The sequence below is a fragment of the Mizuhopecten yessoensis genome, unplaced genomic scaffold, assembly GCF_002113885.1.
Source record: "Mizuhopecten yessoensis strain PY_sf001 unplaced genomic scaffold, ASM211388v2 scaffold4583, whole genome shotgun sequence".
NCBI lineage: Eukaryota > Metazoa > Mollusca > Bivalvia > Pectinida > Pectinidae > Mizuhopecten > Mizuhopecten yessoensis.
Genome location: NW_018405619.1, coordinates 808153 through 830706, shown reverse-complemented (window position 1 = coordinate 830706; position 22554 = coordinate 808153). Strand labels below are relative to the sequence as shown.

Sequence of the window (22554 nt, the reverse complement as noted above, 5' to 3'; positions counted from 1 at the left end):
ATAGGTTATACAAGTTACAGCTATAGATAACTCAACATGAAATATGAATCAAAAGATAGGCGTTTACCTAATGACTGATATTGATCTAATTATTCGGGCCATTAAGTGTACTCTACAAACAGGAAGTGACAAGTGACGTCTGCTATGTAGTCTTGATTCAGTGATGTTGTATTACATAGGTAGGCCTACATGGAAATAGTAGAAAAAAATAATGTTGGTTTTCTTACGTTTTTAGACCAATTTAGCTTAAACAGCAGTACTTTTAAAAAATCAACAGCCCATAAACCAAAAAAACAAGTGTAAATTACGTTTGATAAAGTGATGTGTAGAAATCGTGATGTAGCCGAGAGTCGACATGAAGTTGGTTGAGTGCAGGAGTCGAGTTTCAAGACAAGGAATTTTTAATGCCCAGCTGTAATTGACATGGTTCAAGGAGATTTCTCAAGATCAGGTGGCGTTGTCCGCTCTTAACATTTTCGCACAGTCAGTTTTTGTTTAAGAGTCGAACAGTCCGTTGGGAACAGTTTAAACTATTGTGTTATGACTTTCTCTCTCGGAGGCCTAAAAAACAACGGGATATTCTTGTGTGTAATTTCATTGGTTTGTGGATTGAAAACTGGTAAACTGTTTGTGAATATATTTTGCCTGGTTTTAAGTGGTTTTCTCATGATTTCTAATGTACATCTACAGAGGTAAATTTCGCCTTGGTTTAACGAGTTTTCTTATGACTTTTCTCATATAAATCTACAGTGGGAAAATGATTCACTCAAAGGTAGCCGCACTTAGAAAAAGGTTTGTACACAGAATATCAATTTTACGCATTTTGATCAGTATCCTTTAACTATATATATCTTACTCTTGTCTGATCAAATCTTATGTTCTGTAGCTTCAAGCATATACAATCCTTCCACTATTCTGTATGTTTTTATATAAAAAAAATAAGACATTTAGTTACTCTTGTAAGTTATTTCTAAATAAAGACTTGTATTCCATAAATAGATTGAATGACAAAAGTCATTAGATTGAAGTCGTTGCATGTTTTTCACCTTTTGAAATATCTTATCAAAACTAATATCTTCGCTATAATTAAAATAAAATCTAAAAATTGATTGAAAAGATCTCTAAACTTTGCATGTAAAAGCTGTATATCAAAATCTTGAACTACAAACAAAATTGTATTAACAATTTTTTCATTCATCCTTCTTTCTGTTTATCGTATATGTTATATGTTATACCATCAGTCCTATACTAGTAGGTCATATATGTATTTATCCTATTTCAATCTGTCTATCATTGTTCTATTTCCCTGCTGCATTCATCACTTATTCATCCCATCTTTAGCATTAGAAGGATCCAGATCAAGAAAAGTTGTACCCAATAAGATATGATATTAACCCTTTCACCACTGTAGACTATAATGGACTCATCCAGATCAATGCATGGTAGAGTCTACTAAAGTTTCATAGGGTTGAAAGGGTTAAGCGTAATGACTTCTGAAACTCAGGATTTTTCTAATGCGACCTATATGAAGTTTATAGTGACTAGCAAGAACAAAAGTACTCTGCCATTTATTATTATTCCTACATATAAAACATATGTATCCCATCATTTCATTCCTTTTTACATATATAATTAATAATGACAGAAATTTATTCACTTGCAAAAAAATGGCTGAAGATATATTAGCCTTATATAGAAATATTCTTTTCTGAAAACTTAATATGACGTTAAAAATATTTTTCACATGATCTTATATATGAATAAATATTGGTAAAAATATAAAACATGGAAATGTTTAAAGATTGTTCAAATTTTATTTTTTAACAAGTTTTATAAATGGGAATGCAAAAGAAAAGTGTATAAACAGACATTTAATGTATTACAGGTTTGAAAACTAAAGTACTGTGACTGTTTTAATGTTGACCACTGGTTCTATTTGATGTTACAGATACCTGACACAGCCAGCAGAGATCACGACCCCTAACAAGTCTCCGGAGACCCCTCACAGGAAGTACACAGGTCGACACAAGACTCAGCCAATCACTCCAGAGGAAAAGAAACTAGCAGAGGATCGACAGGAGGGGAGCAACAGCTCCATCAAAGACAGGTATGGGTTTGGTCAAATTCTTAACTCATTCACCCCTGAAGACACATGTGAACTCTTCCAATTCAAAAGTTGGAATAGTTCATTATGAAATTTCAGGGGTGAATAAGTTAATCCGTAGAGTAATTACCCAATAACAGTCTACTGTGCTGACAAAGTTATAGCTAGGGGAGGTAACTCTATAACTGTAACTTGTATAAGGATCCCCTTAGCACTGCCAAAAACTTGAACGAAGTGTTGGAAACTCTTTAAACCTCTGAACAGAATCCTGTACGTTGCAGGATTTTTATGAGAAATAATAAAGATGAAATGAACAAAATATAATCAACAACAGTGTTCAGAGTGTAAAACATCTAATGGAACTATAAAACCGGGGTCCTAACCCTGGACTTCAGACGGTTGTACTATCGCTCTAACCAATTGAGCGACCTGGTCAACGGAATTCAAAGTGTCCTGGCACAAATGTGCTACAGGTATATCTAAACGGAAGTTAAGGGGAGGTAACTGTACACAGGAAACACCACAGTACAGTGGTACAGGGTCCTTCATTTCCATGTTTTTTCCCCTCCAGATTGAGTGCTCTGAAGAAGAGCGGAGATGAGGAGTGGCGGAAGAGAGTTTCAAAGAGTATCGACTTTGACAGTCCTGTTGATGTTAAGGGCAGAGCAGCTAGTCCAGTTGAAGTAAAACTTCGGGAAAAACGCTCCCTATCACCCGTCGGCAGGCCTTCAAGTATCGCAGACAGGCTCTGTCAGATTAAAAGTTCTCAAGAAGGATGGAAGGGTAGAGTGGAGGAAACGGATGCCAAGAAATTCACAGTGGCTCACAAGATAGCTGGTCAGTGCTAGATCAATTTACAAAAGATTTATTGCTTTACTCGGAATAAAAATTAACTCATATAGCTGTTTCCCAATCCAGATGCTTGAAATTGAACTTGATTGATATTTTGGCTTATTGATTGAAGTGCACGTTCCAAAATCTCAAATAAACTTCCTTGAACTGAATTTCTTAAAATTAAATGGTTTTAATATTCATTGAAATCAAACTGTCATATTGAAAGTTACACCAACATATTTTGTTGTACTTGCCGGTTTGAATACATCACAACAGCTCTATCAATAGTCTTTATGTTTAGCCCACCTGGCACACCCATCATCTGTCATCATTCAGTGTTTTCATTAAAAGACAACTCCTCCTTAATTACTGAACTGATTTCATCTTCATTTTTGGGGGAGTTTGCTTTTCATAATTTAAACTACATCTCTTCCCGAACTGCTTGCCAAATTTCAACCAAATAAGGTTTGTAGCATCCTTGGCTTTAGGGATGAAAAGTTCTACAATTAAAATGGCTAAAGGGCGTACGGGATAAAAAAAAAAGGGCAAATATTAGCTTATTGTTTTCGAAGTCATCTTCACCCTAACTGCTGACCAGGTTTCAATAACATTGTGATGGTAGCTTCACGAGGCCAAACGTTCTACAAATTAAGTGGCTTACATTCTTTGGGGCTGCCCTCCTTACAACCTAAAACTACTGGGCAAATTTCAACCTTACTTCCAGAAAAGCCAAGTGAACAATTCAAAGCCCTTTGGACCTTTTGTTTACAGATTGTTGTTGTTTATTTTATCAGGCCAAGTAGAAGATAGTCCGTTAGTGTCTAAGCTGAAACGTCTGACTAAACGAGGTAAGGAATGACTACTTCTGATATCTTTATTTCTGTAACTTTAACCTTAAGTTTATACTTTGAAATGTCTTCATCTTAATTAACTCGTTCACCCCAGAAATTTCATAATGGACTATTCCAACCTTTGAATGGAAGAGTTCAAATGTGTCTTGAGAGGTGAATGAATTAAAGCTAATTTTTTTCAGTGTGGTTTTATACGGACACCAGTTCTGTCACTGACTCACGATAATAATTGATAATATTGTGCTCGCTACTAATCGATTACACATAATGCTTGATTGAAGTTCGTTTAATAATTGTTTTCCACTTAAACTCACATTATCACAGAAGTAGACTATTATAGGATTTATTTTTTTATCATTAATCAATTCAAAATTTGTCTCAAATGTTTTCCTTCTTTATAAAACTAGTTAATTGTAGCCTTCAAGTTTTGTCATATGAATAAAAAGCTTTCATCCTTTACTTTTAGTTAATTGAATTTTTTTTAAACAACAACCAAAGATAATAACAAAGTTATTCAAGTTAAAAAGCTGTTTTTCTGCAGCTTAACCCTTTCACCCCTATGTAACTTTAGTAGACTCTACCATGCATTGATCTGGACGAGTCCATTATGGTGTACAGTGTTGAAAGGATTAAAAATGTTCCTGAAAACAAAGCAATGATAATGAAAGTATATTACTGTATTTGTCCTCCAATTAGTCCAGACATTCAACACATAATCACGACAAACTCAAATTAGGGGAGTGAGTTTATTAAGGCAGTTGTTGGCATTTTTACTGTTATGCAACATATATGGGTGGGCTTATTACTAGGCATGGGCTTATTACAAAATAAATATTTTATCTTTTTATTGATAAGCATAGGCTATTCTTGGAAAAATACTGGGCAATGCATAACATCCGAGGTTGTTCCGCGGTGTTTAGGCAGATTTGTATACAGTTTAAGAAGTGTTGTGTAACAATTAAAGAGTGTCGATTGAGCATGTGGGGCAGGCTTATAGTGTGCTGTGCTGTAACATAGGAAGGGTGTGGGGCAGAGATTTATATATAGCAGTGTGCAGTGCTGTAACATAGGACGGGTGTGGGGCAGAGATTTATATATAGCAGTGTGCAGTGCTGTAACATAGGACGGGTGTGGGACAGAGATTTATATATAGTAGTGTGCAGTGCTGTAATGGCTATTGCTGGTACATGTGTGCTCAGAGATGACCAGTGGAACCTTATTAGACTGGGCATTTAAATATTCATAATTATTAACTCATTCCCCCCTGAAATTTCATAATGAACTGTTCCAACCTTTGAATGGGAAGAGTTCAAATGTGTCTTCAGGGGTGAATTAGTTAAATAAGTAAATAATGGAGTATTGTAAGGATAAAGTATCCAGGTGTTTGGTTTGATTATGTGAGAATAATAAGGTTCCACTGTATAAAAGCTTCGGTATGCTGTGGCCGCTTTTACCCATTAGCTTACAAATATAAAATTGGGGGATAATTTTATATCTCGTATTTCTTTTGTTAGCTCGTTTGTATTTGAGTACCCTGGTATAAGGATATCGTTCGGGAAGTTTACCTCATTCACCCCTATATATCTAAACTGGACTTGCCCAGACTTTGATTTGGTAGGTTCTAATGTGACTTCAGGGGTGAATGGGTTAAATGAAATCTGAGTATGTTAAGTTGAGTTTGCATGAGAAAATAATTGGCTGCTGCTGTAAAGCTGTTGTGCTATACATTCTAGTAGTTTAAACATATTTTATTGCCATTTTTTTTATTACCGGGCTACTGTAACGCTATTGTGTATCAATCTGTTTACCGTTGAGAAAATCATATGTATGATCAATGATTTGAGTACAGTTACGAAAAAATTAAGTTAAAACTTTTGGGGATGCATTTTTTCCCTATAAATTAACAAAAAAGGGACACTTTCCATGATGTTGATAGTTTCAATCATTATCAAACATGTTGGACAACCAATAAAAAAAACCCCATTATAACCATTTCTTTTAACCCCTTTTCGTAAAAACTTTTTGACAAAATTTTATTAAAGTTTTTGCCTAAATTAACAAACCTTTATTTATAACAATTTCCTTTGAAGAAATAGTATTATTTCCTTTAAGAATTCTCATCATGTTTTGATATCTGTTGTTTTGCTTCACATCTTTTAATATAAAGAGCTGAGATCATTAATACAGATGTCCGGAGAGTGATGTCGGAGGATTCGAGTGTATACTGAAGTCACATGCTTTTTGAGTAACCATTTTGCTGCAATACTAACACACAAGACACATCACACTTTCGTTTTACAGAGTCCGATTCAGAATCAGGGTCAGAGCTTACATCACCATCGACCCCCAGCAAAGAATGGCCCAAAATTCCCTTCCCGACCACTCTGGTGTCAGGTAAAACATAGGTGTTGACACACCTTGACAACTCACCTTTAACGACCTAACCCTTCCTTAGTGGGTAGATGCAACACCTTAACTCTTTTCACACCTATCTATAAAACTCTGTTGTATGTCAAACATTATCGCTGAAAGTGGATAAGAGTTGCTTCCCTTAGAACATTCTTTAGTCTTACATATTATTTAAGCCGTGTAGATATTCTTCAAGAATTTATAAAATACCTTATTTGACCTTCAAAACATACTTTGATTTTACAAATGTGTGATGAAATGAAGAATTTTCTGATTAAAATGTCAAATTATTATCTCAAACTGGAAATAGTTCAATTACATTTTAATAGACTTGAAGTATTTTGATACATTACTCTCACAATCAAATTTTTCTTTTATCACACTCATGCCCTTCCTGACAAAATCATGTTGGATGCACTTTGAACTCATTCACCCCTGAAATTTCATAATGAACTATTCCAACCTTTGAATTGGAAGAGTTCATATGTGTCTTCAGGGGTGAATGAGATAAGTGCAATTGCGTACACAAAAAGTTTGTATACTTGATAATGATAAATGATCTATTCTTTTAGATCCTTGATAGTGTTTCTGTTTCCTGTCATGCTTTAAGGATAAGTGTTTCTGTCTCCATTATCCTGTACAGACAATCACATGTACATATAGTTTAATTTCTCAGGTAGTTGCAACTTTAATAAAAGTTACTATCATATCCGGTTTGTCGCATATAGTTACACAGGTAACCTGTTTATATTGACCAGTGAATCTTGTAACAAGATCTTGTTTACATTCCTCTGTAAATTGAACCTTCATCATCTGAAATCTGTCAATTGTGACATTTTGTCCCAGTGGTGTAAGTTTAGACAGGTTTCACTGTATCGTATACACCCTTTACCCTTGTCCTTTTCACCTTTGAACTTTAAGGTTAACTCCTTTGTAAAATAATGTAGCTTTCTTTTAGTTCTCATTTCCTTTACTGACCTAAGCTGTTGATTGGACGGTTAACCCTGTAAGAACAAACCATCTTTTAGTTCTTCTTCAGTCATTGATTTTAAAGGGAAGCAACTCTTACATGAAAAGGCATGAAATATTTCTTATAAAAATATTGTATATTAATGTAATACTAAAATCTTAACTTGAAGAATGATGATTTTATTGTTGGAATGCATGACTATTGTCATGAAGTCAATAAAATAAATTACTAATGTTACAGTACTATCTATTTTGGTGGTCTTTTAATTATTTATTTGCATGGGATTTTTTTTCTTTCTTAAATAATTAAATATATCAATCAACATGAAATTCCAAAATAAGGTAGATATCATGTATCAGAAAGATAATTTGAAGGAGTGAAAAAAACAAGTTTTAAGGAAATGACGTCACTGGTTCCATGAAAAAAGAATGAACAATTTAACTAGTGCACATTTTGGCTCACAATCATTTTAATGCGAATTACCTATATTCATTAACAATAAGACAAACTCTGAACTTACAAGACAAGATTTTATTTCAATTAGTATAACATTTTTAACTGAATTACGGAAATTTCCTCGATAAGTGGTATTTAAAAATCAAACACTTTGCCTTCCATTACCCTTGCTTGGCTATATCCACTGTATATGAACATTTTAATCATACAGTGATTCCCCATCTTGTACCAGTTATCATTTCTTCGACATTTTCAGCCAAGCACATTCAATATAAAATCTAGAAGTTTCAGGCTTTTTTGTTTCCAAACCATCTACTTTGTTCCTATTAGCTTTCATTTTAGAGTCCTTAAGCTTTTATAGCTTAGAAACCCATGTACTTATCTCCCCTGCCACTTTGTTAAAAGTCTCTGTAGTTCTTTACCCTGCCTCAGTGAAAAAGGAAATCCTTGTAATTCTCTCCCTTGCGCTTATGTTGGAAAACAATCCTTGTAATTCTCTCCCCTGCCTCTTTGACCAAGAAATCCCATAGCTATCTCCCTTCTTTTCTACAGATGTCCTGTTTTGTATGATGCTCAAAATATTTCTTCTTGACTACAATGCTGTGAGACTGATTTGCATGTTTATGAAGTGATATTGTTTGAATGGAAGAAAAAAATCTACTTTAAACATGTTAAATATGACAGTAAACTGTTATAATTTTTAATATAAGATATAATTTTCAAAGAGTAAGTATATTTTGTCTGACATACATGTATATGGTGATGGGGTGTTAACATTTTGCATGTATATTTTGTGACCTTGTTCCGATGTTATGTTTTGTTATGTTTTGTGATAAGATGTAGGATAGGAGAAATGATTGCATCCTAGAGACCTCAGTGGCAGATTTATTATTTCTTTCATAAGGAAATTCAAGTCATGAAAATAAATTATATACATTTTGCATTTACTTAATTCTACTAGAAAGTCCCTCAAAGACATCGTAAATAAATGAACAAAAAATAAACAGTTGAGTCAAAAGAAGGCAGTCTTAAGCCCACGGGCTGCTTGAATCTGCCATTGAATCTTGTCATGTTTAGCTGTAGCTAGTTATAAAAAAACAAACCTTACTTACATTTTGAAATATGTTTTGTATATATATAAAAAACTGGAAATATTTTCACAATAGAAATGATTGAATTAACAAATCTATGTATTTGCATCATTTGTATATCATTGAAAATCAAACAGTAGGTATAAGGTGTGTGAGGAATATACAATCTGACCCAAGTTTTACACATTTCTTAACTTGAAGACCATGCTCAGTACTGTAAACATGATTTGGATAAAAGATTGAGTTCCTGAATTGTGTGATAAAATAGTAGAGTCTAAGTCAGAAGTGTGAGCTGTATTAAAACAGTTTTTAAATTCGACATTAGAACATATCTAATATCAAAGATTGGCCTCTGGTCATATGTAAGATTTCTGATCATACTGTACTTCACGTTTGTCTTGTAACATTTAAAAAGAAGAAAAACTACAGGGATTGGATTTGTCAGATTGAGTTATCTTATTGGAGGGAGTTGGGTGGTCGGATGGCACAGTGAATAATGCCCTTGCCTTTCACTACGGCAGCCAGGGTTTGATTCCCTAATCAGACGTGAAAAGATATTGGATCAACTGCCCGACCATGTGGGTTTGCTCCGGGTACTCCGGTGTCCTCCCACCTCATGTTAACATCCGGGCCAACAAGCTTGATTAATATAAGTTTAAATAACTTGTTTGATAATTGTTGTAAAATAAATGAACTTTATAATTGAGTTATAATTATCCACAGATACAGCTGATAGGCTGCATCTATATTGATCAGTTTACATATCGTACTTGTAAGATTTGAAGATAGAGTTACTCCCCCTTTACAGGTCCCCCAGTAGTGGATGTTGCCATGGAGATCAAAGCTGAGGAGGAGGAAGAGGAAGACAAGGGCCCAGTCAAAGTCAGTGTCCCTCAGCAAGACAACCTTGAGTCCTTCTTCATCACAAAGTCTACAGAGCTCATTATCAAAAACGAGAAGGTCCAAGTAGAAGTTGACACCTTCGATGATCTATTTATAGAAGCTAATGACATGTAAGAGCTGATGTTTTATTGAAATATTGCATGTTTTGTAAGATGCTCATAGATTCATTTTCACTTGTAAAATACAAGTTTTTGTAATAAAAATAGAGTAAAAAAAAAAATATACAGTAGTATATCGTTTTTATGTTACTATCATACAACATCGGCAATCCAACTGATCCGCTATACAGAACTCAGATTATTCACACTCAGAAGTTCATTTACAAGAAAACTTACTTTCTGTATTTCGTTTGTATCGAGCCCAGTAATCTGATCCTTAAAAATTAATTATTATTGACACCAGGTGTGGTCCAGACATAAGTATGTTTTACTTTATTTGTAAAATGTAATTTACTAGGGATAACTTAATTGCAATATTGCACTTATGTCTGATGGTTTTGTATGATAAACATTCAATATCTATTGAATTAAATTAATCATGATTTCACTGTTTTTATCCCTCCAGTTTGACAACAACAAGAAAGATTCGACCAAAACGTAAACACTCTGCCCGCAGTAAAAATCCTCTGAAGACAATGTCCTTGAACTTGGAGGTCAAGTCTGAATATGAAGAGGTCAAGGTCGGATATGCAGAGCAAGAGTTAAAGCGACAAAAGACGGCTCAATGTAAGTAGAATTCTAAATGAAAATAATATTTAGTTATTATTATTATGAATGTTGATTGTTTTGTATAACTTATCTATTTTAGCTCATTGTCTTAGCAACTTAATGTTGATCAGTCAGGTTTTCATATTTTCTCAGTTTCCAAGGAAGCAGGGTTCGCTCAGGAGGCACTAGCTGGTCTCGCTAGCAAGGAGAACTTCTCCAAAGTGTCGTTACGTAAGACTGCGGAACAGGCCACTAGTGGAACCTCACGCCTTGAACCCTACAAAGATCTCATGCTGCTCCATGTCAAAGGTAACCATGGCAACAGTCCATAAATCACCATAGCAACAGTGTTTATTCCTCATCCTACTGATATTTTCAAACACATGGTGTCTGTTGCTTTCAAATTAATTTAACAATATATGAATGATGAGTAATACCAGAAAAGTTTCTTAGAATTCTGAAGCTGTTGAGTGTTAAATGATCGAGTCAACCTTTTGAGAATTACCAGGAAGTACAGATGTATAATTGTTTTTACTTGATTGACAGGACGTCGGCGTGTACAGACAAGACTTGTGGAGCCCGTGGCCATGTCAATCAACAGTGGTGATTGCTATGTCCTGGTGACCCCCGACAAAGCTTTGACCTGGATTGGGGAATACTGTAACGTTATAGAGAAGGCCAAGGTAAGGTTACTACACCGGGATTGTGGGTCTATCACCGGCACAATCTAGTCTTCATGTGCCACTTCAGTTAGGATTTGTATAGATACATTGTCCATGTTTCAAAAGTACCTAGCAGCAAAATGTTGATATAACCCCTTGCTGAAATATTGTCTACAACCTCCATGTTTCAAGTCAGGAAGATGTCATTGTGTCGCCTGCAATGCCAGGCGACATATATATAGATAATCCTTTGTTGGCGTCGTTGGTTGTGTCCTCCGAAACAAGGTTTCCGTGCGATAACTTGAGTTCCCTTTGATTGATTAATTTCAAACTTGTTACACATATTGCATACCAATATAGCTCGAACACGTTCGCATTTCAGAAGTTTACGTGAGTTTTGGATGGAGTTATGCCCCTTTTATTGCCAAATAATTGCATTGTCTACTAAAAACAAGAACTTTTTTTATTTTTTAATCAATTCCTTTCAAATTTTGTACGGTAATGCCAGGAGCAATAATGTTAAACATATATTACGGGTTTTTCTGTCAAGTTTAATAAAAGTGCTGAGAAGGCGACACATCCACTCCTATGGAATTCTTGTTTTGAGATGGTCCCTGATTATTGTGTACACCTCCATGTTTTAATCCCGGAATGAGCTCTTCCTAAGATGGTCCCTGCATATTTTGTACATCTTAATGTATCCAGTAAGGATTTTTTTCTTTGTTAAATGTTGTGATACGTAAGTGCCCATGTTTCTATCTTGACAAAGGAACATATCGCCCTGAAAATTTGACAAATTCCTTTGGCTGCACCATCGTTATTACTTCTTTGCCCATATATCATACGGTAGTGTGTATAAGTTCATGTTTTAAGCCAGGTATTTGTGAGATCCACCTGTTAATTTTTTACACTTGTGTATTTTTAGGCAGCAGATGTGGCCTCAATGATTGTTCAGAAGAAGGACATGGGCTGTAAGGGAGCTACCGCAGTAGGTTCCGTGGAGGAAGCTCGCCAACATCTCGGCACAGGCAAACAGTTCTGGGCTGCTCTTGGAGGGCAGAAGGAAATCGCTCGTAAGTAAAAAGAAGTGCAAAAGTAAAAAATCTTTCTTTTTTCTTAACCAAGAAAAGTTTTTCACTTTTAAATTATTTCTGGGCATACTCAAATTGGCATATTTAAGTGTTCTGTTTTAAATTCATAGCTTTGTATTTTTCTGGTCATTTCCTCAGCTATTTATACCTCTCACCATCATGACTTGTTTACAATTTTTGTCAGTAATAACAATATTTTGTGTTCTAATTACTGATAACATGTTTTCCTGGTCTATTTATAAGTATGACATCACATACTGCTCCTCTATATATAGCCTATGACGTGATTTCCTGTTCTATTTATAGCGGTAGGCCCCACAGAGGAGGATGAGTTATATGAGAACCACATTGTGGAAACCAACATGGTGTACCACCTAAAAGACAACACTCTCCAGCCTTACCAAGAGTACTGGGGCACCGTCCCAAAGTACGAGATGCTCAAGAAAGATCAGGTGAGTTTGTTCGTCAAAAGAAATATATATCAAGAGAATACCAACGAGGACTAGAAACCAGCTGTGCTCTTAGGAACTGATTTATAATGTTGTATGACAAAATAATATGTGTGTGCATAAGTTTGTGCTCAGCTGAATTCTGTAATATGTCAAAAGGAAATGTTAATCTTTTTATACACACGTGATAGGGAGGTCGATTAATTACCTCAAAAGCTCGGACGAGTTCGATAACCACCAGTATCCAACCGTATGGAGTTAGGGCTCTTTACTCAATTCCTGAATTGGCGTCAAATCACAAATGATTTCATTCCTGCTAACTCCTACCTTGACCATGTTTGGTTTTGCAGGTCCTCATCTTTGATTACGGGACTGAGTTTTACATCTGGCAAGGGAAGGCGGTGAAACCAGACCAACGTAAACTTGCCGTGAAACTAGCACGTCAGCTTTGGGACAAGGGCTACGACTACAGTAGCTGTGCTATCAACCCCCTCTGTCTAAAACGTAGGTACCGTGCTATCAACCCCCTCTGTCTAAAACGTACGTATAGACTGTGCTGACCCTACCTTTGTCACCTCTCTGTCTAAAACGTACGTATATACTGTGTTGACCCCACCTTTTTCTCCCCTCTGTCTAAAACGTACGTATAGACTGTGCTGACCCCACCTTTGTCACCCCTCAGTCTAAAACGTAGGTATAGACTGTGGTGACCCTACCTTTGTCACCCCTCTGCCTAAAACGTAGGTATAGACTGTGGTGACCCCACCTTTGTCACCTCTCTGTCTAAAACGTAGGTATATACTGTGTTGACCCCACCTTTGTCACCTCTCTGTCTAAAACGTACATATATACTGTGTTGACCCCACCTTTTTCCCCTCTCTGTCTAAAACGTACGTATAGACTGTGTTGACCCCACCTCTGTCACCCCTCTATCTAAAACGTAGGTATATACTGTGTTGACCCCACCTTTTTCACCTCTCTATCTAAAACGTAGGTATATACTGTGTTGACCCCACCTTTGTCACCCCCTCTGTCTAAAACGTAGGGATTTACTGTGGTGACCCCACCTCTGTCACCTCTCTGTCTAAAACGCACGTATATACTGTGTTGACCCCAACTTTTTCACCTCTCTATCTAAAAAGTAGGTATATACTGTGTTGACCCCCCCTTTGTCACCCCTCTATCTAAAACGTACGTATATACTGTGTTGTCCCCACCTTTTTCACCTCTCTATCTAGAACGTAGGTATATACTGTGTTGACCCCAACTTTTTCACCTCTCTATCTAAAAAGTAGGTATATACTGTGTTGACCCCCCCTCTGTCACCCCTCTATCTAAAACGTATGTATAGACTGTGTTGACCCCACCTTTGTAACCCCTCTGTCTAAAACGTAGGTATAGACTGTGGTGACCCCACCTCTGTCACCAGGAAGTCACAGGGGAGGAGAGGCTGTGAAATGGGTTGGAGGATGATATGTTTGTCCCGAACAAAAATCAGTATAACAGCTGGTCAGAATTGTCAAAGTGTTCAATAGGAATGGTAAAATAACTTGAAATCACACCAGCTATTATAAAGGACTTTTAACAAAGGATTATTGATCTTCAGTTTTCAATTTATTTTCGAAAAAAACATGGTGTAATTCACCTACAGGGTGTTTTTTACAGAAAAATATTAACCTCATTTTCATTGAAAAAAAACGTATCCTGTCTAGAACCCAGAAATGTATTTTTAGATGGTGTCTTATGCTCCCTTACCCAATGTTAATACAGGGTAATCTATCTTTGCCTGCTTGTGACACTGGATAACTGGCCATTTTGTGACAGGTGATATTTTCGAATCCTTGAATTCAATAAGATAGCAAATTAAACTTAGACTCTTTTCACAACAGTCTCTAAGACACATGTTCAACTCTACAGGAATTTGAATTTTTTGATGTCGGTTTAACTTCAAAACAAACACTGCACAGAATCAAACTGATATAACCCCATAATTGTTGACAGTTGAGGAGGAGGGTGGATTACCAGTGAAGAATTCTGTTCGGCCATCTTGGACACTGTTTGGCAAAGTCAACCAGAACATGGAAACAGCCCTGTTTAAAGAGAAGTTCTCTGATTGGCCGGATAGTTCACGCCTTATAAGGTGCAAAAGTCAAACAGATCTTGCTGGAAACAAGGTGAGATATATAAATATTAGTGATGTCGGCCCCAGTTAACTTTTGGTTTCAAATCATTTGAATGCTGGTGCACTCATTGGGTATGGATTCTGCTCCCGGGGTGGGATTACTTGTCTACCGGATGCAAACAAATTGATGGACAAGCAAACAAGGCAACTATAATATTATATATACATTTAATTACTGGACAATTTTTAGCTCACCTGGCCCGAAGGTGCATATATATATGTAGGTAAACATGGCCGAGTACTAGGAGATAATTTCTGTCTGGGTGTATAAATGTGACAGACTAGGAGTGAATTTCTGTCTGGGTGTATAAATGTGACAGACTAGGAGTGAATTTCTGTCTGGGTGTATAAATGTGACAGACTAGGAGTGAATTTCTGTCTGGGTGTATAAATGTGACAGACTAGGAGTGAATTTCTGTCTGGGTGTATAAATGTGACAGACTAGGAGTGAATTTCTGTCTGGGTGTATAAATGTGACAGACTAGGAGTGAATTTCTGTCTGGGTGTATAAATGTGACAGACTAGGAGTGAATTTCTGTCTGGGTGTATAAATGTGACAGACTAGGAGTGAATTTCTGTCTGGGTGTATAAATGTGACAGACTAGGAGTGAATTTCTGTCTGGGTGTATAAATGTGACAGACTAGGAGTGAATTTCTGTCTGGGTGTATCATATTTGATATCCTACTTTCAGGTGGACCTAGTCGAGCTGAAACCTTACGACGCCAAATTAATGATTCCTGTTGACTCAAAGCCGGTGTCACTACTTCTGGAGGGATCACATGTCGGCAGAGGGGTTAGATGGTAAATACCTACAATCTGTAGAGACATACAAAAATCTATACTATATAGTAGATTTGATCTGTTATATGGAACTCACATAGTGTCGTTCTGAGGAATTATATTAACCTGAGCAAATTCATCTGAACATGTGAACACTTACTGAATATATTAGTCTGAACATGGTAACACTTTAGTCCTAACTCATGAATATAATTGTCTCTTAAACTGAACAGTTTGTATAGAAAAACAGTGCTTAAATATCCACAAAATAATAGAATCCATTTACATAAAAGTAAATTGGTTTGAAGAATTTCAGCATGATGAAACAGACTTTTTGTGGTCCACACTGAAAGATCGAGCAATTTGGAAATTACTTTTGAATTTGAATATCAATTTATTTTTGTTTTTGGTGGAATGGGGGAAAGGTTGATTTTTTTATGGGAAATACGTATTTGCATAGTTGAAGTTTGAAATAATTTTTGTAGCGGAAGTGAGACAAATTAAAGGTGTTGTTTAAGTTAGTTTCATTGAAAGTATAAGTGTTAGACCAACCAAACTTGGACCATAGATGCATCTAATTAGGTAGTACATCTCAACCCGTTTATCAAATGCTGGATGCAGCCTACCTTTCATGGTCCATTGACTTTGTCAGCATCTCCATCAACATTAAGTTTTTTGCGTTTAAGTTAGTTTCTCTGAAACTATAAGTGCTAGACCAACTAAACATTGATGGATCAAAGCGGGGCCGGGTGAGACAGCAGGCGTTTATTTTTATTTTTTTTTAATTTTTAATTGTGAATTGAAAGTTTAATTATTTGATATTTTGATTCTGCCCACAGGTTTGAGGACATGGAAGGTTTCACGAGGGAGCAGAGTATTATAACCAAGGGAGTGACTGTCTGGCACGTCCTGGAGTACGACCACTTCAAGATGCCAGACCTGAGCTTCGGTCAGTTTCACGACGGCGACACTTACGTGGTCAGATGGCAGTACATGATTACACAAGCAGGTAAATCATTTACGATTGTCTGAAACATACGTTGATAGATTTCTTTGTCTGAAACATCCTTTGATAGATTTCTTTGTCTGAAACATCCTTTGATAGATTTCTTTGTCTGAAACATCCTTTGATAGATTTCTGTCTGGAACATTCTTTGATAGATTTCTTTGCCTAAACATCCTTTGATAGATTTCTGTCTGAAACATCATTTGATAGATTTCTGTCTGAAGCATCCTTTGATAGATTTCTGGCTGAAACATCCTTTGATAGCTTTCTTTGTCAGAAACATCCTTTGATAGTTTTCTGTCTGAAACATCCTTTGACAGATTTCTGTCTGAAACATCCTTTGATAGACTTCTTTGTCTGAAACATCCTCTGATAGATTTCTGTCTGGAACATTCTTTGATAGATTTCTTTGCCTAAACATCCTTTTATAGATTTCTTTGTCTGAAACATCCTCTGATAGATTTCTGTCTGGAACATTCTTTGATAGATTCCTTTGCCTAAACATCCTTTGATAGATTTCCTTGTCTGAAACATCCTTTGATACATTTTTTTGTCTGAAACATCCTTTGATATATTTCTTTGTCTGAAACATCCTCTGATAGATTTCTGTCTGGAACATTCTTTGATAGATTTCTTTGCCTAAACATCCTTTGATAGATTTGTTTGTCTGAAACATCCTTTGAAAGATTTCTTTGTCTGAAACATCATTTGATAGATTTCTGTCTGAAGCATCCTTTGATAGATTTCTGTCTGAAACATCCTTTGATAGATTTCTTTGCCCCGAAACATCCTTTGATAGATTTCTTTGTCAGAAACATCCTTTGATAGATTTTTGTCTGAAACATCCTTTGATAGATTTCTTTGTCTGAAACATCCTTTGATAGATTTCTGTCTGAAACATCCTTTGATAGATTTCTGTCTGAAACATCCTTTGATAGATTTCTGTCTGAAACATCCTTTGATAGATTTCTTTGCCTAAACATGAAAATGGAGCATCAGCTTATCATAGAAATAATAAAAAAATATTTTCATCACACTTTTAATATAACCAGAAAACATTGTTTGCATAGCGTCGTAATTGTCCTTATAAGTTTAACGTCATAAATGTGTTGTCGTGACTTTCGTCTTGTTGTGCCGTTCCTGTACTGATGTCTGTTGTGACGTTATAGGTATGAAGGGCCTAAAGGGAAACCAGGTGCGTCGGTCACAGGTTGGACGTGAGAGATGCGCCTACTTCTTCTGGCAGGGGCGCAACTCCACCATCAATGAGAAAGGGGCTTCGGCTCTCATGACTGTGGAACTCGACGAGGAACGAGGCCCTCAGGTGGGATATGTTTATAAATTTCATAAAATTAAGCTTGTTTCTAATCTTTTAATCTGTTCTCATTTACCAATTTATAAAATTTTGTAGTTTTTTATAGAAAACTGATCTTTATATTTGTAAATATGTGCTTTTCAGATACGTGTAGATGAGGCTAAAGAAATGCCCTGCTTTCTAAACCTGTTCGGTGGAAAGATGGTAATCCATATTGGTAAGCGTGAGGAAGAGGATAGCAATACCCAGGGTTGCTGGAGATTTTACTGTGTTCGTAATGACTCTACAAACGAGGCATGTCTCGTGGAGATTCAGGCCGGCATGGAGTGTTTACGAAGTCGGTCATCCTTCATCCTGGTCAATGTCAACAGTGGACTTCTATACCTCTGGCATGGTGCCAAGTGTCCAGAGCATGTTAGGGTTCTCATAAAGGCAGCTGTGGACAACCTGAAGGCCAAGTAAGTCATGTGACCAACCAATAAATATCTGTATTACACAATAACAAGATGTATATTTGCAAAAAGGACCATCAATGCACCTTCAGGAAGAATCAAGTTCACTGTGTCATGTGATCACCTGATACATATTCATGTTCACTGTATCATGTGATCATTTATTATATATTTATGTTCACCGTGTCATGTGATCATTTATTAGCTCACCTGGCCCGAAGGGCCAAGTAAGCCTATGGCATGGTGCGGGCGTCCGGCTTCCATCCGTCGTCAACATTTTACTTTAAAAAACTTCTTCTCAGTAACCAATAGGCCTAAGGTGATGATATTTGGCCAGTGGCATGCTGTGATGAAGGGCTACCAAGTTTGTTCAAATAATTGACCTTGACTTATATTCAAGGTTACAGGGGTCAAATATGTTTAAAAACTTTCAGCAACTTCTTCTGAATAACCCATAGGCCTAGGGTGATGATATTTGGCCTGAAGCATGCTGGGATGAAGGGCTAGCAAGTTTGTTCAAATAAATGACCTTCATCCATTTTTAAGGTCACAGGGGTCAAATACGTTAAATTATTTAAACAACTTCTTCTGAATAACCAATAGGCCTAGGGTGCTTAAATTTGGCCAGTGACATGCTGGGATGAAGGGCTACCAAGTTTGTTTAAATAAATTACCTTGATTTATATTCAAGGTCACAGGGGTAAAATATGTTTAAAACATTAAAACAACTTCTTCTGAATAACCAAGAGGCCTAAGGTGATGATAATTGGCCAGTGGCATGCTGGGATGAAGGGCTATCAATTTTGTTCAAATTAATGACCTTCATCCATTTTTAAGGTCACAGGGGTCAAATACGTTAAATTATTTAAACAACTTCTTCTGAATAACCGATAGGCCTAGGGTGCTTAAATTTGGCCAGTAACATGGGGGGATGAAGGGCTACCAAGTTTGTTTAAATAAATGACCTTGATTTGTATTCAAGGTCACAGGGGTAAAATATGTTTAAAACATTAAAACAACTTCTTCTGAATAACCAAGAGGCCTAAGGTGATGATATTTGGCCAGTGGCATGCTGGGATGAAGGGCTATCAAGTTTGTTCAAATAAATGACCTTGACTTATATTCAAGGTCACAGGGGTCAAATATGTTTTAAACCATACAACTTCTTCTGAATAACCAAAATGCCTAGGGTAATGATATTTGGCCAGTAGCATACTGATATTTGGCCTGTAGCAATAATGGCTACTAAATTTGTTAAAATGAATGACCTTGACCCACTTTTAACCTAATGTCATTGTTTGACATTCAAGGTCACACTGATATTCTGCCTGTAGCTGTATTTTAGTCCACTTTTAAGATTACAAGTGTGAGATTAACACCAGGTGAGCGATGCAGGCCCATTGGGCCTCTTGTTATATATTTATGTTCATTGTATCATGTGATCAACTGATACATATTCATGTTCACTGTGTCATGTGATCATTTATTATATATTTATGTTCATTGTGTCATGTGATCACCTGATACATATTCATGTTCACTATGTCATGTGATCATTTATTATATATTTATGTTCATTGTATCATGTGATCACCTGATACATATTCATGTTCACTGTGTCATGTGATCATTTATTATATATTTATGTTCATTGTATCATGAAGACATACTCCTTGAAATATGCAAGAACACTGTAAACTTGTATTTTGTTCTGAAAATTCTGTATGAACATTGTTTACAACAGAAGAGAAAAAAACCAATATCCAGATTTTTCATTTGTTTTTTTGTATATTGACAGATGTCCTTTAGAAGTTGGTCTGCATGACAAAGCTGAAATCTATGTGATAGAATTGGAGGAAGGAGCTGAGCGTGACGATTTTCTAAAGGTCATGGGGTCAGATGGTACAGACAGAACTATGTACCATTCACTACTGTTAGGTAGGTACCATTGAACGTTTTATGTGGGCAAAGGTCATTCAAATCATATTAAAATAGCAGTAAAATGTTCTGCTTTGAAAGAAATGTTTTTGGAAAACAACGACAGTGTTTATACTGATGGTGCCAGCTTACCACACATACAGTTACACACTAAGCTGAGAGAACTCATTCACCCCTGAAATTTCATAATGAACTATTCCAACCTTTGAACTGGAAGAGCTTAAATGTGTCTTCAGGGGTGAATGAGTTAAATGTGTCTTCAGGGGTGAATGAGTTAAATGTATGTTATTCAGATTACTTGACCCCTGACTTGACCATTGTGTTACAGATCGCAAGCCCCATGACCACACGGTCAGACTTTTCCACATGTCCAGTGTGTCCGGAGTGTTTGAAGTTCATGAAATCCAGAACCCGTCCCGCACCCCAGATCTAGTCTGCCCCTACCCTTTCTTACAGTCGGACCTCTACAAAGCCTCCCAGCCTGGTGAGTTACCTCCCCTCTCACAGATTTACAAAGTCAGTAGTCAGATCGAGAGTTGTCAATACTTGTAGATGTAATTCAGAGACTTCTTTGAAAAGCATATTGGTAAAACTGGTTTGGATAACATGTATACATTCTTCAATAAGATTCATCAGTTTGGAAAAATGTAATATATAGTTTTACTTTATACACAAACAATGTAGGTATTCATGTCAAACATTTCAAGATCGACTGGTTCCATCATCATACCGACTCACTAGGGACCAGTCGGTCTTGAAATGTTTCCACACGTTTCCTTTGAAACGTATATTGTTTGTGTATAAAGAAAAAGTTGGTTATTATATAAAATATTATGTAACGTGTATACATATTTAACTTAATCAATACATTGTAGGGTTAATGTTGGTGACTGTACTTGTAATACTTGGGTCTGTTTCAGCCCTGTTCCTGGTGGATAACCACCACACTGTGTTCCTGTGGCACGGCTGGTGGCCGGAGGGAGACGCCGAGGTGGACAACGTCATCACCGGGTCAGCTCAAGCCAGGTTCAATGTTGACCGCAAATGTGCAATAGATACCGTTCTCCATTACTGCCAAGGTACGAAAGGAGGGTATCAATAGAAACGGGTCACTTCCCTCTTACTTTGACCTATTGTTTCTGACCAATCCCCATACTTGCCAACTATTCGAAATTTCCATGGGGGAGATTGTATACATGTACACCCAAGGGAAACATAACCCTGTAAATGGCATCTTTCAAGCTGTTCTTACAGATGAAATCATCAGATCTAATTCAGATATATAAATTGAGCAAAGCAGTTTCAGTCACATTTAACACACTGTCTCCCTCATTATAAATGTGGAATGAAGGAGATCTCCCTCATGGAGACACCTTTGTGAAACTCATTCACCCCTGAAATCTCATAATGAACTATTCAAACCTTTGAATTGGAAGAGTTCAAATGTGTCTTTAGGGGTCACTGAGTTTAAAAGAAGTACTAAGTTGTGTGATTTGTGTTCCAGAGAAGAACCCCGACAACCCCCCCTCAGCCTACGCTGTCCATGCCGGTCTCGAGCCCACATGTTTCACCAACGTGTTCCCCTACTGGGAGGTCGACGAGAGTGTCAACACAATCAATCTCAGGGTAAGTTTTAATGTTCGTGACACCCAGTAAGATTAGGGGTCAAGCACACCAATATTGGGGTCAAATAGGGTTCAGGATGTTTCTTTGGTAGATAAGGGATCAGTATAGCCAACTTCATGGCACTGATTTTATCGTGTACATAGTATGACTTTAACTTACAACTCTTTGTTGTGGTAAAATAGACGATGCAATCAAGAGTTATTACACAAAGTTTTAGCAGTTTCATTGCTGCGAGTATAATTCGAAATATTTCCAATAATTCAGAAAAATTATGCTAAATGGTTGCGACCCAGGACTGGTATATAGTGTGCCCATGTATATAGTGTGCACCCCTTTCTTGGTGTTACAATTTTCCCCTTAAAAAATGTGCACTACAATTGTATTATGCAAATATTTATGGTAAGTTAATTAGGGCTCAAGATAAATATTCTAGGAAAAATTCAGGAGACATCAGTTACCAATTGGAAATGAAGGCAAGTTGAGATGTGCACCCTAAGTTAAAAGGTAGAGATCAGGGAACCGGTTCCATGGCAATATTTGGGGTCAAGGACACTGATCGTACGACAAGGTCAGGGGTTAAGGAATAAGATTAATATTGCAAAACAGATTTAAGTAATATCAGGGCTAATAAAGGAATGAGCAGTAAGGGGAAAATTGATGAACATTGTATGATAAATGATGTTAGACCCCACAGAGGTCTTGTGTCTTACAATACTAGTGATTCAAG

At 36.6% G+C, this 22554-nt stretch overlaps 1 protein-coding gene across 10 annotated transcripts in view; it reads left to right on the top strand.

The window, feature by feature from the left end:
- Nucleotides 1-22554, top strand: part of LOC110449351 — a 192367-nt gene that overhangs the window by 167760 nt on the left and 2053 nt on the right. For 8 of the 10 annotated variants that reach the window (XM_021496162.1, XM_021496158.1, XM_021496157.1 and 5 more), the window contains 21 exons: nt 751-792; nt 1949-2107; nt 2676-2941; nt 3733-3786; nt 6091-6183; nt 9524-9728; nt 10183-10343; nt 10479-10634; nt 10872-11008; nt 11913-12060; nt 12385-12530; nt 12878-13031; nt 14529-14701; nt 15402-15511; nt 16330-16499; nt 17666-17820; nt 17956-18269; nt 20062-20201; nt 20530-20685; nt 21122-21280; nt 21706-21827. In XM_021496162.1, the coding sequence (XP_021351837.1) occupies nt 751-792; nt 1949-2107; nt 2676-2941; nt 3733-3786; nt 6091-6183; nt 9524-9728; nt 10183-10343; nt 10479-10634; nt 10872-11008; nt 11913-12060; nt 12385-12530; nt 12878-13031; nt 14529-14701; nt 15402-15511; nt 16330-16499; nt 17666-17820; nt 17956-18269; nt 20062-20201; nt 20530-20685; nt 21122-21280; nt 21706-21827 (3220 nt within the window). The remainder of the gene's footprint in view (nt 1-750; nt 793-1948; nt 2108-2675; nt 2942-3732; nt 3787-6090; nt 6184-9523; nt 9729-10182; nt 10344-10478; nt 10635-10871; nt 11009-11912; nt 12061-12384; nt 12531-12877; nt 13032-14528; nt 14702-15401; nt 15512-16329; nt 16500-17665; nt 17821-17955; nt 18270-20061; nt 20202-20529; nt 20686-21121; nt 21281-21705; nt 21828-22554) is intronic. The other 2 variants (XM_021496160.1, XM_021496161.1) reach the window with 2 other exon arrangements.